General features: G+C 43.1%; 2 protein-coding genes across 5 annotated transcripts in view; both read right to left on the reverse strand.

Moving 5' to 3' along the window:
• Nucleotides 1-1,209, reverse strand: part of Dennd2c (DENN/MADD domain containing 2C) — a 100,488-nt gene extending 99,279 nt beyond the window's left edge. The window contains exon 1 of one of the 2 annotated variants that reach the window (XM_013516546.1): nucleotides 479-1,209. The gene's annotated coding sequence lies outside the window, so the exon portion shown is untranslated. Of the gene's footprint in view, nucleotides 1-23 lie in introns of both variants that reach the window. The other variant, XM_005389001.2, reaches the window with a different exon arrangement.
• Nucleotides 1,210-3,687: 2,478 nt separating this feature from the next.
• Ampd1 (adenosine monophosphate deaminase 1) overlaps nucleotides 3,688-16,786 on the reverse strand; it is a 29,139-nt gene continuing 16,040 nt past the window's right edge. For all 3 annotated transcript variants that reach the window (XM_005389006.2, XM_005389005.1, XM_005389004.2), the window contains 11 exons: nucleotides 14,167-14,386; nucleotides 13,057-13,186; nucleotides 11,021-11,215; nucleotides 10,626-10,757; nucleotides 8,260-8,423; nucleotides 6,663-6,789; nucleotides 6,321-6,484; nucleotides 5,345-5,465; nucleotides 4,504-4,677; nucleotides 4,236-4,346; nucleotides 3,688-3,867 (listed from right to left, as the gene is read on the reverse strand). In XM_005389006.2, coding sequence (XP_005389063.1) covers nucleotides 3,709-3,867; nucleotides 4,236-4,346; nucleotides 4,504-4,677; nucleotides 5,345-5,465; nucleotides 6,321-6,484; nucleotides 6,663-6,789; nucleotides 8,260-8,423; nucleotides 10,626-10,757; nucleotides 11,021-11,215; nucleotides 13,057-13,186; nucleotides 14,167-14,386 — 1,697 coding nt within the window. In that variant the 3' untranslated portion in view covers nucleotides 3,688-3,708. The remainder of the gene's footprint in view (nucleotides 3,868-4,235; nucleotides 4,347-4,503; nucleotides 4,678-5,344; nucleotides 5,466-6,320; nucleotides 6,485-6,662; nucleotides 6,790-8,259; nucleotides 8,424-10,625; nucleotides 10,758-11,020; nucleotides 11,216-13,056; nucleotides 13,187-14,166; nucleotides 14,387-16,786) is intronic.

A 16,786-nucleotide genomic window follows, 5' to 3' on the forward strand; every position in this document is an offset into this window, starting at 1 on the left:
CCGCCCGATCACGCCGCGCCTACCTGGCCGGGCCCTGACATCGCTCCGCGGTCGCGAGGCGCGGCGCCGGGACTCCGCCGAGCTGCGGGTACCCCAGCGCTCGCACTCGGGTGGACTCCGGCCCGCCCCGCAGACACTGCCGAAGGGCCGGCCCCGGCCCCGCCCTGCCTGCTTCTCATTGGCTCTCACCCCCACCCCCGCCCTCTTGACACGGCCAGGCCCCGCCTACCCGCGCTGCATTGGCTAACGCTGCCGTCCCTCACGCCCCGCCTGCCCGCGGCGCCGCCCGGGACCGCGTGAGGAGAGCCTCCGGCGTCGAGGCCACTCCCTGGCCGGAGCCTCGCCCCCGGCTGTGGTCGCCGCCAAGCTGCGGTCCCAGCAGGCCGGAGACCGGGGCCGCGGCTGTGCGCCCCGGGCCTCGAGCTAGAGCTCCCAGGACTCGCGGTGCCCGCGGTCAGACCGGCCCCGCACGACGGACCTGAGCTCTGCGTGACGTTTGACGCTTCCCGGCCGCCGAGAGGAAAGCCTGGTTTAATGAAGGCATCCAGCTGGCACCCCTTTGGAAGGCACTGGGACTGTCGCCTGCCACCGTGCTCAGCAGGCCTGTGCGTTTGCATGTCGGGCAGCAGCGCCGTCTTCTTCTGGCCGAGCTCATACGGTTCGAAGCTGAGTCGCAGGGAGATGCAAACTGGAGACCTCAGAGCCGAGCCGCCCCGATACCCGCTGCCAGCGCCCAAGGGGGCCGCCACGCCTGGCTGAGACAGTCGGCATCCGAACTCGCCTGCAACACCCTCTTGCTCCTGGCGCTGTGCCTGCTGCAAGCTTAGCCCAGTTTCAGTAAGCCGCGAGACAGGAATGAGTGGAGCCTGTTTCCCAGGCGCTGGCGCGCCGACCCCGCGCCCCATTCCACCCACCACCCCGCCCTGCCTCACCCAGCCGGAGCCTCCGGGCCTCCCACGTCTGTTCTCATCGAGGTTCCAAAATAGAAGACTCCAAGGAAGAAGTGTTTGGTTACATTTCACGGAAGACCGTGTCACAAGCCAACTTCGGCACAACAATAAAGACGGCATATCTCAAACCGTTGTGAAACCAAGAGATGCGGACAGTGAAAACAAATTGAATTCTCTAGTGGGGCTAGAGGTGTGGCTACAGCACTTCTGAATCATGTCCCAGTGGGAAAAAAATGTGAATGGTTTGGAATAAATTTTGGAACACTAATCTTTTTTTCATTATGTTTGTGATACATAATGAATAGACTCAACTGGGGAGTTGGTACATACACATATTGCATCTTAATCTTTTTTAGTTTGCCTTCCTCACCCTTCCTCTCCTCTCCCCCACATCCGTAGGTCCTCTTCCCGTTTGCGAAAGCTCTACCTCCCTGTTTTTAGCATCTGTCTTTTATTTTGCTCTTTAAGTTATTTATACTTTAGAGTTCTCATATAAGAAAAACCATGCAATAATCAACCGGTATCTGATTTATTTCACTTAGCATTATGATCTCAAGGTGCACTTCTACCTTGTTGTCATTCGTACAGATGACTTAAATTTATCCTTTACGCATACCACATTTTCTTTACCCATTTGTTTGTTGGTGGACATACAGACCGTTTGCAAGATTTAACTATTGTGAGTTGTGCTGCTATAAAAGCAGGCGCATATGTATCACTATGATATGTCTTTACCTCTTTGGGGAAAGATACCCAGAAGGGCCAGAGGGGTATAGCTGGTAGAATGGAGCTTTTATTGTTTGTTTTTTGAGGAATCTCTACGCTGATTTCCCTGGTGGCTGTACTAGTTTACATTCCCACCAACATTTTAGAAGGGTGGAACACTGATCTTTATGAACTCCCACACCTGCTTATCTAGTATATTTAGAAAGTTTCAGCCTGGCGTGGCAGTACATGCCTGTAATCCTAACACTGAGGTAGGAGGATCACTTTGAGTTTGAGGCCAGGACTATACAGTGAGTTCAAAACTATCCTGAACTACATAGCAAGATTCTGTCTCAAAAACAAACAGAAAAGTTTTCTCAGACAATTATTCAAGATGAAATTTGGTGTTAAAATAGAGTGGTTTTGAAAAAAAAAATGTTTTGGTGTTTTTCAGGACAGGGTCTTGCTTTGTAGTTCATGCTTGCCTTGAACTCACTATGTAGCCCAGACTGGCCTCAAACTCTCAGCAACCCTCCTGCCTCAGCCTCCTAAGTGCTAGGCATATGCCACCATGCCTGGTTTGAAATTTATCATTTAAACTTTGCATTCAGGAAGATTATTTGGCAAAATGAGGCACGCTAAATTCCAAGTGTCAAATATAAAACCAAATCTGTCATGAGTTTGAGTGTAATAAATTAATTCACATTTATGTATTCTACTGCCCCCTCATGGGTATGAGGGAGATGTACATAGCGGTAGTTAATTTCCTTCTAAATTTGAGAGTAATGCTTTGTTTAGTAATTTTTTTAGTAATTTGACGACCAGGAGGCCAAAGTAAAATAAAATCAGATTCAAACAGAACTTCAACTTGAGAAACCAGGAAGAGGAATCTTACAGCAAGGCCAGTACAAACACGCCAACAGGGTCACACCTATGCTTATGACTACCTGCGTAGAACGTGGAAACATGCAGGAATGTGCTTCAAGAGTTTTTTTTTTCCACATGGAACATCATTATTTTCTGAGACATTTCATAGAATTCCCTTTTTCACATTTGTAGCCACACATTTCACAACTTTGTGTTGTGACCAGTTTGAGAGTAGAAATGAAATCTTGCTCTCTTTTTCTTTGATGTCTAGGATTATACCCACTACTTTAGATCAGTGATGGTGAAACCTTTAGAGACAAGTGCCCAAACTGCAACCCAAAACCAAAGTGCCAGCACTGCAATTAAATTTGAATTTTGAGGTTTTAGTTTAGAAAAAACAACTCAGACACTTGGCTGGTGTGCTGACAGAGAGGGCTCTGCATGCCCACGGTGGCACACGTGCCATAGGTTAGCCTTCACCGCTTTAGATATTTGACCAATAATTGCTGAATTAAATAAATTGAAAGAAATATCAGCCCAGCCACTAGGTGGCAACACAATTGTGTGTGTTGAAGTATAATCTGGCTAATTGGAATTTCACCCGACCTTGAAAAACAAGGATATCTATAAAGTTGCTTGTATATCTTACACTGGGAAACTAAAAATCCTCTTGTAGGGTGACAATCCATAAATAATTGATTTTCTATATTTGGGTATACCTGCTTTGGTTTTGACTGGGAAAACCACTATCCATTTAAACGTTATCAAATGACTTTTTAATGGCTCTAAGTGCCTTAACCAAGTTTAATTATATAAGCCAAAACCAATATTCTCCAATTTGAAGAAGTGTGTTTTTGTCTAGCCTTAATAATTGTTTTGCCTAGGCTTAATAATTGTTTTGCCTGCAAATCATGGAAACCCTATAGTCGGACAAACTCAGGACCTCGCTGCTACCCTTCAACAGTTGTATCCTTGGGCAGGTCATTAACTTTATAACTTCAGTTTACTCATGTTCCCCAAAATAGAGATAATATCTACTTTATAAAGTTGTACAAAGCATTAAATGAAATAATATCAGTGGAGTGTCTCATGTAAGCCGTGCCTTATAGTAGGTACTTAATAACTGACACTTTTTTCAAAGTCTACAATGAAAATTTCACTCATATTTTCATTTGGTTAATTTATTTTATTCTGTTGATTTAAGACCTTCAGCAATTAAATTGAGCTCGTAACACCAGGTCTCATAACGATAGGCCATGCGGATTTGGGCTACATTTGTCTTTCGGATATCATTTCCAACAGGGCCTTCCTCAAGATAATTGTCACCCAGAAACTTTACTTTTTCCTGTGAGAGAAAAAAGAGCAGAATGATGGTTATTTCTTTTCAACCCGGTGTAGACAATAATTGCATCTTCCACAAAAAGTCCTTCTCTGCAAATTTTTGCCACAGGCAAAAGGGGAGAAAGAATTTTAATGCACTCTAAAGTAATTACCTTGTTCCTCAGTATGCATGGTCTGCGAGAAGTCATTAGTATTTTATTTCCCTTCCCTCTAGGAACGGCCAAAGAGATTATAGAAAATGGTTTCTAGTCCTTGTCTATAACACAGCATACGATTCACTGGACAATTTTTATACAGGGCTTCCTCAGCTACTGTAATTCTTCAATATTCAAGTTATCCTCTGCTCCGAAGGGCAGCCAAAGACAGCCCTACCTCATGAGCGATCCCACACTGCAGAACGCTGTTCCTTGCCACTTCACACATGTCGCAGGTGCTCAGCTTGAAGACTTGTGCAGCAATGGCATACTCCTCCATCAGGGGCTCCTGCCGGGATGTATGTAGGCGACAGAAACGGAAATGAACGCATTCATTTAAAACATCGTACGCATCTAGCACAGAGAAAATGAGATTCCTTGATTTGACTTTGCAGTTCTGGGTGGGGAACAGCCGCGGAGCGCAGCACACTCGCACACAGGCCTACCTTGGTGAAGTGGAACTGCATGGGGTCATCGGTGGACAGTGAGATCATTAACCCTTTCTGCAGGAAGTCTAAAAATGGATTTTTCGCATACTCGAGAAATAGGCTGTTGTTACTCAGTGGTGACATGGCGATGGGAATCTGGGCTAAGAAATACAAGTACTGTAACACAGCACTCTGAAACAAAGTAAAAGGAAATTAGGGGCGAGGAAAGGAATAGAAACTGGAAACCTTAAAATCCCATGGTGTACATTAAAGCTTAGTTTTCAACAAGACTATCACCTATCCTTTAAATCCCCTGCTATAGAAAAATTCTAGTTTTTCAATATAAACACTATTTAGAATAAATGAATTGGGGGCCATCCATTTTACAAAGCACTGAGTCAAGTCCAATTGTTTATTTGAGCTTCAATTGTGTAGGTTTGATGACCTAACTCAGGCAATTAAAGCTGAAAAGACTTCACCCTGAAACCTATCTTTTTTTCTACATGAAAATTCTGACTCACAAGAGGCATTTTAAAGCATGCTATAACAAGAAATCTGGCAAAATCTAGCTTCAGGTCAGCCAAGCCTCCTCTGAATGATCCCTTGTAGAGTTCTAAAAGAGGACGTCAGGAGATCTGCATTAACTCATCTCTGAGAGCAACTAGTCAGGAAATCTTGAGCAACTTCTTTTGCTTTTATCTGTAGCATTAACCACACCTGTAATCCGAGCACTCTGAAGGCTGAGGCAGGAGTACTGTTGCAAGTTCAAGGCCAGCTGGACTACGTAGTGCCAGCCTGAACTACAGAGCGAGACTCTATCTCAAAAAAAGAAGAAAAATAAAAAAGAACTTTCACCCACCTTTTTCAAATTCAGACCATGAGAGATATTATCTGCTATCATGAATGCTATCATCAGGTGGGTGAGAGCTCCAGCTTCCCCACAGTGAGGTCGGAACAGAAAGGTATTCATGCCTCGTTCCCTATGGAAATGAAATCACTATAGGAATCACAGGTTCCAAGCAGAGTGGTTTACAAGAAAATTCATGGGGGATGGAGGAGGTGATAAAAAAGAGCTCAGGTGTCCCATGTACCTGTATCAATTCCTCACAATGAATGTAAGCGTGACGTACTACAAACATGTACTAATTTAAAAAAAAAAAAAAAAGGAGGAAAATTCCTTAGGAAAAGTTAATACTCTGCAAGGGAGCAGCCTTCCCCCAAATCATCTTCTCAATTCTTCCTAAAGACCAACTTTTTAAGAAAAGATGGCAGAGGATACAGGATTAAGGACACAATCTAGAACTAACTACCTGAACAGGAACATGTCCAGGCTCAAAGGAAATTTAATAGTATTACCAAGTCAGGATTTTCCCTACTTGCCCTTTGGGGGAGAAATGGATTCAGAGAACTCTATTGGAGGTTGAAGGGTGTAGTGGTACAGCCTGTGCTGAGCAGGTGTGAGGCCCTGGGTTTAATCTCCAGCACCACACACACACACACACACACACACACACACACACTTATAGCATTCCTCTATTCTGCACCCAGAAACATCAAGAAGAATAAAATATACGGAGTTTTATAATAAAACACACAGTGATAAATGTAAATTCCTAAACAGCCAATGAAAAGGAACTGTGAAAGTTATGGGAGGCACCAAATAGGCCTATTGCTGCCCCCAAGAATCTGAAGAAAAAGTTTAAGAGAGAAATTTCTGATTTGGGCCGGTTAGAAGCATCCCAGGAGTATTTCGAGGGCCTTGACTACCTACAGAGCCCGGGTGTGCGGAAGAGCTGGGTCAAGTGACTCCTTCAGCCCCAGTCTCTCGTACTTACTTTCTCAGGCAGTTGAGCACCATGATGTTTGCATACATATAGTAGGCGTAGTACGTATAGGACGGATTCTTTTCCATTGTCCACTCCTGGGGCTTGGGACTCTTGGAAGAAAACATGTGACCGCTGTGTTTGGACTCATCATCCACGCTGTCAAAGCCGGTGATCTGTCAGGAAAACAATCCATGCAATGGTTTCAGTCTAACTGCCGGGTTCTTGCCCTCAGACAAACTTCCAGCTCTCAAGCAAGGACCAAAAGTCAAGAGATAAGCACCAAGAATTAGTTATGGCCAGCTAGGGGTCTGCTCGGGAGCAGCACTATCAAGGCCCCGAGGCCCTGCTTACATGCTTGAGGAAGACACTGAGGTCTGGGTGAGCCTGGGGGTTGATGGTGGCCTCAAACACTGGCATGAAAATATTCTCCAGCATTTTCCCAAAGTGTGGAAGGAAATTCTTGGATCGGAACACATCACTAGAGGCAAGAATGAAGAGAAATTTAGGAAGAGAAGATTTTTAGGACTGATAGCTCCAGTATGAGGAAACCGAAGGACCTAATGCCATGTATAGGAATAAAGGCCTGGTATGGGGGCTAGGGATGGAGTTCAGTGGTAGAGAGCCTGGGTTCAATCCCCCACACCTAAATAAATAAATAAAACCATTAAGACCTGGTATGTTGCATGTTCACCCTACATTCTCTTTCGTATATTCTTCTGGCTTAACCACAAAGAAGGGTTCGGTTTGGGCTGGGTGGGAAGTACAAATTTCTTTCAGGACCATGTGTCTCCTCCTCTCCAAAAAACCCTCTGTGGTAGCTGGGTGTGGTGGTGCACCCCTCTAACTCCAGCACTTAGGAGGCTGAGGCAGGAGGATCGCTGTGAGTTTGAGACCAGCCTGGGCTACAAAGTGAGCTCAAGGCCAGCCTGAACTGCATAGCAAGAACCTGTCTCAAAACAGACAACAACAAAACAAAACAAAAAGCCCTCTGTGGAAAGAAAACTAAATCTTCACAGTTAAATCCAGATAGACTAGATAGAGAAGGAAGAATAGAGCAATCATGTCATTAAAAGTTCAGTGATTTATATAAAAGTATGTGGTGTACAACACGGTGAACATGAAATGGTTATCATGAACACCTCTGATGAAGATGGTGCCGTCCAGGCTGCTGTGCCCCTTCCGGCGGCTACGGCCCCACCAGGCTCCCAAGTGCCTCTGCAGCACGGTCACAGTTCTACAGTGACACCCACTGAATGACAAACCTGACTGCATGAAAGTTGGGCTGACTTTGGACACCACTGCCTTCCTTTGGTACCAGCTCATCAAACAACACAATGAAGATGTTTTAGAATAGAAAAGAATACATGGGTGGGAATAAGCTTTGGAAATACTTATATAATGTGCTCCTTGATTATAACAGATGCTCTGGATTCTCCAATTTGTTGAGTTGTGAACGGGGCAGAAGTTACATGTAAATGTAGATCAAGCCACATTTGTGCTTTGCATTATTAAAGAAATAAAAATACGTATGTACTAAAAAAAGAAGAAGAAGACCTCTGCTGGAGCTGGGCATGGGGGTGCGTGCTTGTAATTCCAGGTTCTGAACAAGAAAGCTACATTCAGCACAGATGAACATGGGAAAGCATGAACTAGATACAGAGAAGAGCTGGAGAAAGAAAGTGTCTACTAAAATGTACATAGTTCTTACTCCCTCTTAGTTCTTCTTTAGCTTCTGGTTACAAAATTAAAGCAGTCTTCTTATCTCCCGTCTGTGTCAGGAGTACTATACCGGAGTGGACAAAACCCAGCACGCAGGACCCAGTACTGAGTGCTGCTTGAACAAAGCTGGTTTCTGTCTAGATGGGCTGCACGTTCTTAGTTCACACGGAGGAGGGCAGGTGGGCGGAACAAAGGTAGGGTTCAGGGTTTCTCATGGGCAGGTACATACTAGATCCTGGGGACCTGGATCATCCACGTCATGTTGGGGCAGTAGATGCGGTTGTGGACAAACCAGGAGGAAAGTTTGTCCCACTCATCAGGACTGCGACCATAGATGGACAGGCGGGGCTCTGCGTGCTGGTACTTGGCATCCACCAGGTCTGCTCCTACCTCCTGCAAAGCCAAGAGAGCAATCCAAGATTAGGAATTCAGCCAGGAGTGGTAGTGCTTGCCTATAACCCCAGCACTTGGGAGGCTGGGGCAGGAGGATTGGAGTGAGTTCAAGGCTACCCTGGGCTACTTAGGGAGATCAAAGTTAGCCTAAACTACATGGCAGTACCCTATCTCAAAAACAAAAAACATAACAAACCAAAGCTAGGAACTTCCACAAGCTCCTATGAGGCCTAACTCTGTGGGATCTAGGAAGAAGAGGTGGGAATTAAGAATGGAGGGAATGTAAAAGGAAGTAGAAGGGAAATTTTCAAAGGCTAAAATCTGAGGGATCTGAGGGTTGAGGAGAACCCAGTGGGGGTAAACAATTCACTGAACATGATGAGGATTAGAAAACAAAAATCAGACTAAGCACTTCGGAAGCTGAGGCAGGAGGATAGCCATGGGATCGAGGCCAGCCTGGGCTACATAATGAGTCCAGGCCAGCCTGAACTGCATAGAGAACCTTGTCTCAACAAACAAAACAAAACAAAATAAAACAAAACATGGCATCTACAAAGACATTTAATGAAAAAAAAAAAATCAGATTAAAGGGCTAAGAAAGCCAGGCATGGTGGCGCACACCTGTAATCCCAGCTCTTGGGAGGCTGAGGCAGGAGGATCATTACAAGTTCCAGATCAGCCTGGGCTTCAAAGTGAGCTCAAGGCCAGCCTGAACTGCATAGAGAGACCCTGTCTCAGAAAGACTAAATAAATAAAATAAAATAAAATAAAATAAAATAAAGAGGCTAAGATACCTAAAATATCTGCAAAGGAAATGCAGCTTGTCATCGTTCCCTATCTCTCAAAACATGCATGTCTCGGTCCCACATGTTTCATCTGCACAGACATCCTAGCTGTTCCTGATTTTACAGCTTCCAATTCCTGAAAAGTCAGACCTTACTCCGAATCCCCAAACTTAATTTCTCTACCCTAGGACCAGAGGTTTTTGGTTTTGTTTTTCATATTTGTTTTTGTTTTTTTGTTTTTGTATTGGGAACTGAACTTTACAGGCTACATCCTCAACCTCTTTTATTTTGAGATCATGTCTCAGTAGGCTGCTACATTGCAATCCTCCTGTCTCTGCCTCCCAGAGTGCTAGGATTACAGTACTGTGCTATCATCCCCAGCTGGAAGAGAGGTCTTTTAAAATCAGTTGAGCATGGTCGGGCATAGTGGCCCATGCAGACCTGTAATCCCAGGACTTCAGAGGCTGAGGCGGGGGAATTGCTGCAGCTCAAAGCCAGACTAGGATACATAGTGAGTTCAAGGACAGCCTGAATTACATGGTGAGACCTTGTATCAAAAAACCAAAAAGAAAAAAAATCAGTATCAGTTGGGAATGGTAGTATGGCAGTATACACCTGTAATCCCAGCGACTCAGGAGACTGAGGCAGGAGAATCAAAATTCAAAGTCAGCCTGGGCAATTTAGCAAGATGCAGTCTCAAAAACAAACAAACAAACAAAAGGTTGGTGTGAGATGGTGGTGCACATCAGTAATCCCAGGACTCTAGGAGGCTGAGGCAGAAAGATCATAACTTTGACCCTGGCCTGGGCAATTTAACTACTTAGTGAGACATTATCTCAAAATAGAAATAGAAAAAGGGCTGGAGATGTAGCTCTGTGTAAAAACCTTGGGTTTAACCCCTGGTACCGAAAAAAAAAATAGTTGGTCATGTAGCTCAGTAATAGAGTGCTTACCTAGCATTCACGAGGTTCTGGGTTCAATACCACAAGTACTGCCAAATTAATCAACTAATTAATTACATCACCAGAATGGACATGTCAGAAGAAAAAAAAAACTACTTGAGGTGCTAGCTATTGAACTTATGGCATCGTGTATGCTAGGCAGGTGCTCCACCACTGAGCTACATCCCTAGTCTTTCTAAAATTTTTGTTTTGAGACAGGGTCTAAGTTGATCAGGACAGCCTGGAAGTCAGGATTTGCCTATAGGAATGTGCCAGGCATGCCCAGCTCGGACAAAATTCTTATCTTCATTTGTGTAGTGCTTGGCCCCAGAGATAGCACCACACCCTCTCTCTCTCCCTGCTTCTTTCCCTCCCTCCCCTCCCTTTCCCTCTATTCCTTCCTTCCTTTCTTCCCTCCCTCCTCCCCTCCACAAGGACCATGTGAGGCACAGTAGATCTGGTCGGCTGTTCCTCACCTTGATGATAGTGGCAAAATATTCTCCATTAATGTAGTTGTCCGTCTTCAGGTAGAGGTCCCGAAGCTCGCTCGCTCCCACAGGATTGTATTTGTCATTGAATTTATCAAAACGCTGGAATGTCTGGCGACCCTGCATCAGGAAACAGGAGCAGAAGGATGTGATTAGCAGAGCTGACTGGACACAGAGTGCTAGCCAAGCCGAACGGGGCTGGAGATGGGGAAGGGGCTGGGCTCTGAGGATGAAATCTGGGACCGCTGGCAGTGAGTGGGCCTCCAGATCGCCCGAGGTGCTTCCAGCCAGCATAGTCAAGGAGGAGAGGGGAGGGCTTGCCGGAAAAGACACCGGGGCTTCTATGTATTAGAGTGAAACTAACATTATTCTTTTCAACCTACAGCATGAACGTCCAGAGAATCCACGGTCAGGTCATACGGGTGCATTTTCAATTTGTCAAAAAGCCCCTTTAAGGTCAGAGTCTTCTCTTTGGTGCTATAGACCACTCTGTCCGCATCAATGTGGTACGACTTTTTAATAAAGCGCAGCAGATGTTTCTGGTTCATGCAAGCAGCTGCGTGGATGTGGGTGTCCACCTGTGTGCACATTCAGAGAAAGAAAACGCAGCAATTAGCCCCAGTTATACTACTCTGTTAGAAGCCACGGGGTCTGCAGATCCCACTGTGGCGGGAGAAAGGAGCAAATAACAGGGTGTGAGCTGACAGCGGGTGCAGATGAGACCCTTCAGGTGCTTGTCAGTGCAAGAGTGAGAACAGTTTGGGTAGACGCCATGATAACGTTTGCTTCCCCTGTATATAGGTATATCCAAACACTTCCTACAATTCACGCAGACAAGATTTTTGGGGACTGTCCTACATCCTAGAAATACAATTAAAAGTAATGTAGCTATTACAGCTTTCAACCCACAAAAAAGATAGGACTGAAATTGTGAAACTGTGGCACAGAGATGACAATTATCAGGTAGATATTTTTATAAATGCAATTTTATAAAATGAATTTTTAAACAATAACAAATGCTGGTGGGACTGTGGGTAAAAAGGAAACTTTCTCCACTGTGGCTGGGAGTGTAGACTGGTGCAACCACAGTGGAAATCAGTGTGGAGATTCCTCAAAAAACTAAAACTAGAGGTTTCATTTGACTCAGCTAGTCCCCTTCTTGGTATCTTCCCAAAAGAATTAAAAACATCATACCACAGTGATACATGCATACTCATGTTTGTAGTGGCACAGTTTGTAATAGCTAAATCTGGGAATAGGTTAATCTAATCCGTTAACCAATGATTGGGTAAAGAAGATGTGTTTTTTTTTCAGTGGAGTACTACTCTGCCATAAAAAGGATAAGCTTGAGACAATTCTAGGTAAATGGATACACCTTGAGACCACACTCTTAAGTGAAATAAACTTGACACACATGTTTAAGTACTGTGTTGTTTCTCAGGTGTGAAAAACAAGGCTTTTGTAAATAAGGAGGGGAAGAGAGGTTGAAAGGAGGGAGGGGAACAGGAAAAAAGAAGGAGCAAAATACATCATGTACAGGTACAGATTCCCTATGATGAATGTTATCATTACATATATCTAAAATGGATCAATAACATTTTTAAAAACACAAAAAATTATTGAAGTCGACATAGAAAAAAATAAAAAAATTTTTGAATTTTGGTTTGCCCAAAATTAGGCAGCTGATCTGGGAGTTGGGTCTGAATTTTTCCTCAGGTACTGTATTTCCTGTTCCTACTTCCTTGTAATCATTTGCAAGTGTTTCTAGTTGACTGATTTTCATACTCATTAGCTTATTTAGTATTTATGATCTTCATTTTTTTTTTTTTTTTTTTTTGAGACAGGCTCTCACTATGTAGCCCAGGCTGGCCTTGAACTCACGGCTATCGTCCTGCCTCAGCCTCCTGAGTGCTGGGATTACAGGCATGCACCACCATGCCTGACTATAATCTTTAATTTTACAAGTGAGGATGCTAGAACTCAAATGTATTTAATCACCTCCCCTGAAGTTTTATAGTCAAGAAGCAGAAGGAAAAAAAACTAGAACAAAGGCCTTCCAACTCCTAGAATAGTCATTCTCAAGGCTTTGTTTTCCTTGTTTTTATTGTTGATGGTAATTAAATTTTTTGTAGAAGTGCTGGAGATTGAACTCAGTTCTTTGCATATAGTAGATGAGTGCTCTACCTTGAGCTATCACCAAACCTGACAACTATAATTTTTTATGTCTAGAATATGATAAATCTTTCCCTGGAGCAAACAATAGATGTGACATTTTTAATCTTTCTGCTTTAACTAAAATCCACTACACTTTCAAAAATTTTAGATTTATCAGAAAGCACTGTTCTTCTTTTCCTTCTTGAGAAATTGCTGAATTAATGTTTTTGATGAGAAATGACCTCCAAGAAGCACCAATACTTACCTTTCTGCAGTTATAAAAATCTCGGTGGGGGTTGTTCTTCAGCTCCTTTAGCTCATCCATCTCATTGAGCATTTGATGGACCTGAAACTTGGACAGGAGGAACTTCAGGCGCCGGTGGGAATAAGTCTTTCTGTGAAAAATAAAATTACATAATTCTAAAAAACTCCACAGCCTTAAGGAAAACAAACATAACTGCAAAACCATCAGGACCCTTGTCACCCACAGGAAACAATTATTAGAATGAATGAAGGTTTCAGGTACCTCTTCAGTTAATCTCATTGAGTACTGAAGTCCAATATTTCATCAAAATTAGATTCTTAAAAAGTTAGATATAATAGTAACAAGGGTTTGAGATGGCACTTAAAAAAAATCAGTGGAGCCGGGCATGGTGGCACAGGCCTGTAATCCCAGTACTCAGGAGGCTGAGGATTGCTGTGAATTTGAGGCCCACCTGGACTACACAGTGAGTTGAAGGCTCATCTGAACCGCATAGTGAGACAGCCTGAACTACATGGCGAGACAGCAAAAGAAAAAAAGAAGAGGCTGGGGATGTGGCTCTGTGAAGGAGCTTTTGCCTTGCAGGTGCAAGGCCCTGGGTTCGATCTCCAGCACCACCAAAAAAAAAAAAAAAAAAAAAAAAATCACTGGAGAGGCAGCCTCCTTCAAAATTAAGGGCCCTGGCTGGGAGTGGTGGCACATGCCTATAATGCCAGCACTTGGGAGGCTGAGGCAGGAGGATCATCATGATTTTGAGGCCAGCCTGAACTACATAGTGAGTTTGAAGCAAGCCTGGACTACATAGTGAGTTTGAGGCCAACCTGTGCTACAAAACAAGACAGAAAAAAAGTGAAGGGCCCTGGTTTGAGTCAGCAGATTTGGGCTTGAATCCTGGTCCAACCGGCTGTGTGACTTTGGGCAAGTTACTTAACTTGCCAAAGTTTCAGCTCATAACACTGTAATTATGAAAATATTCATGGAGCAATCTTAAAAAGTAGAAGAAACAATGTCCATGAAGGGTTTAGGGTAGCATGTGAATGTAGTGAGCACTTAATGTACACTCTTACTATCAGGAGTAGCACTGACAGTGTTTACCTCTCATGAAACACTTACACAGGTCCTTGGGCAATTAAAGCAAGCAAAAAATTCATATCGTCTAGGAAGGCATCCAGATTTGGGTAAGGGTATGGCTTGGGCTCATCTTTGCTGGCAGCGGCTTCATTAGGATAGATGTACACTACACCGTCCTTCATGTGGAGGTGATAGCCCAGGTTTTCAGGAAGGTTATCTGTTCTGAAGGGGTCTTCTCCCTTCTTCGGGGGAGGGGTAAAGACTTTCTCAACAAAACACAGAATAATATGTCAGTACATAAGATGAATGACCACGTAAAAACAACCAAAATGTGAAACACTGCAAAATCCTATTAGTTTGGCATTTTATACTTCAGAAGTTGTAATTATGCAACTTAATTTATCTATTAAATAAAGTTTATTTCACATTAATTTTTCACAGGTGACTACATTCATAGTATAAAATAACTGTAGCAATAATATTTTAAGCTAGGTATGGTGGCATTTGACTATCACCTTTGTACTTGGGAGGCCGAGGCAAAAGGATAGAGAGTTCAAGGTTGGCCTGGAGTACATAATGAGACCCTATCTCAAAAAAGCAGACAACAAAACAAAACCAATCATATTTTGTCTAGTATAAGAATGATTTGCAAGTTTTTTAGATGTACTGCTTATATAAAATAATTGATATACTACACATAAATAATTTTAATTTTTTTACTGAAGTTGGTTATCACAGGTTTTTTAAGAGCAGTGTGTGTGTGTGTGTGTGTGTGTGTGTGTGTGTGTATGTTACAGGGATCAAACTCAGGGGTGTGTTGACCCTGAGCTACAACCCCAGACTCTTTTTATTTTTTATTTTGAGACAGGGTCTCACTAAGCTGCCCAGGAAGGATTTGAACTTGTGATCCTCTTGCCTTAGCCTCCTAAAATGCTGGGATTGCAGGTGTGTCCCACTCCACCAGGCTTTTTTAGAGCATTTAATTAGCGTATTAAATAATTGTGTAGAGGTGGGTGTTTGCTGGCCCACACCTATAGTCCTAGTTACTTAGGAGGCTGAGATAGGAAGATTTCTTGAGCCAGGGGCTCAAGACCACTCTGGGAAATATAGCAAGACCACATGTCAAAACAAATAACCAATTGCATAAAAGCAAAGGTAAAATTAGTTAAAAATAGAGTTTGCATGTTTTCCTTATTTAAACCAGCCTCCTTTATTAATCTTAGAGTATTTCCTTAAACAGACTTTTAATTTTTTTTTTTTTGATTTTTGAGACAGACTGGCCTTGAACTCACTATGTAGCCTGGGCTGGCCTCGCAGTCTTGGCGATCCTCTGCCTCAGCCTCCTGAGTGCTGGGATTTAATTTACTTTTTGTCCTTATTTTTTTATTAGCACATGTCTGCGTACATGAGTACATTCATTGTTGAGACTTTGTATTTATACGTATAAGACTGTAATGCTTCTTTACTTCCTCTTCCTCTCCCCTCTCTCTGTCTCCCGACCCCTAAGTCCCCTTTTCCCATCTTCACAAAGTCTCCCTTCCTATTTCCTTTTTTTTTTTTTTTTTTTGGTACCAGGAATGAAACTCACGACCTCACGCTTGCTGGGCAGGTGCTGTGCCGCGGAGCTACATCCCCGGCCCTCCCTTCCTATTTCCTATCATCTGTCTTTTATTTTGCTCTTTACATTTTTTATACCTTGGGATTCTCATGTGAGAAATCATGCTATATCTGTCCTTCTGTGTCTGGCTTATTTAAAAAACTGAAAATAGTACTCACATTTGACTCAGTTGCACAAAAGAGTTAAAGAAGACATATTACACCATACATGCACACCCGTGTTTATAGCAGCACAACCGCAAAAGTTAAATCTTGAGCACAGCCTATATGCCCACCAGCAGGTGACTGGATAACAAAAAAGGGGTATTCAGTTGGGTGTGGTCACTCACACCTATCACCAGCCCTTGGGAGGCTGGGCAGGAGGATCACTCCAACTTTGAGGACAGCGTGGGCTACATAGTGAGTTCAAGGCACTATACAGCAAGACTCTACCTCAAAAAAAAATTTTTTTTAAAAAAGTGTAGTGTTTATAGACAAAGGAGTACAACTTGACCATAAAGAAAGATAAATCTGAGTCATTTGTAGGAAAATGGATGCATCTTAAACAGATGGGACTAATTTTAGCTTAACAGAAGAATTGAGTGAAAAGTCTCAATTCCATGTACCCTCTCAAATACAAAACGACCTCCACTACTGGCATCCGGCATCAGAGCGCTGTATTTGTTATAACTGATGAACCTATGTTGACTCATCATGATTATTCAAGCTCATTGTTTGTATTATGACTCACTCTTGGTTTTTGTACATCCTATGGGTTTTGACAAGGTATAAAGACAAGAATTTTCCCTACAGTATCATACAGAGTAGTTTCACTTCCCTAAATATCCTCTGTGCTCCACCTATAATGGTTTTAATATAAAGGCAGATATAAAACTTTATGTCAAGAATTATAATTTAATTATGACTACATTTTCTATCTCTTACAGCATACACAGTTTCTGCTAAAGGAACTGAAAAAGAATTAAGTGGGTAAGTGTTTCCTTATTTCCACAACTAATAATTTCAGCTTAAGGTCAAGGGCAGTCCCCGTTATCAGGACTTTTCA

Source organism: Chinchilla lanigera, unplaced genomic scaffold (assembly GCF_000276665.1).
Source record: "Chinchilla lanigera isolate Chin_1 unplaced genomic scaffold, ChiLan1.0 scaffold00034, whole genome shotgun sequence".
Taxonomy (NCBI): domain Eukaryota; kingdom Metazoa; phylum Chordata; class Mammalia; order Rodentia; family Chinchillidae; genus Chinchilla; species Chinchilla lanigera.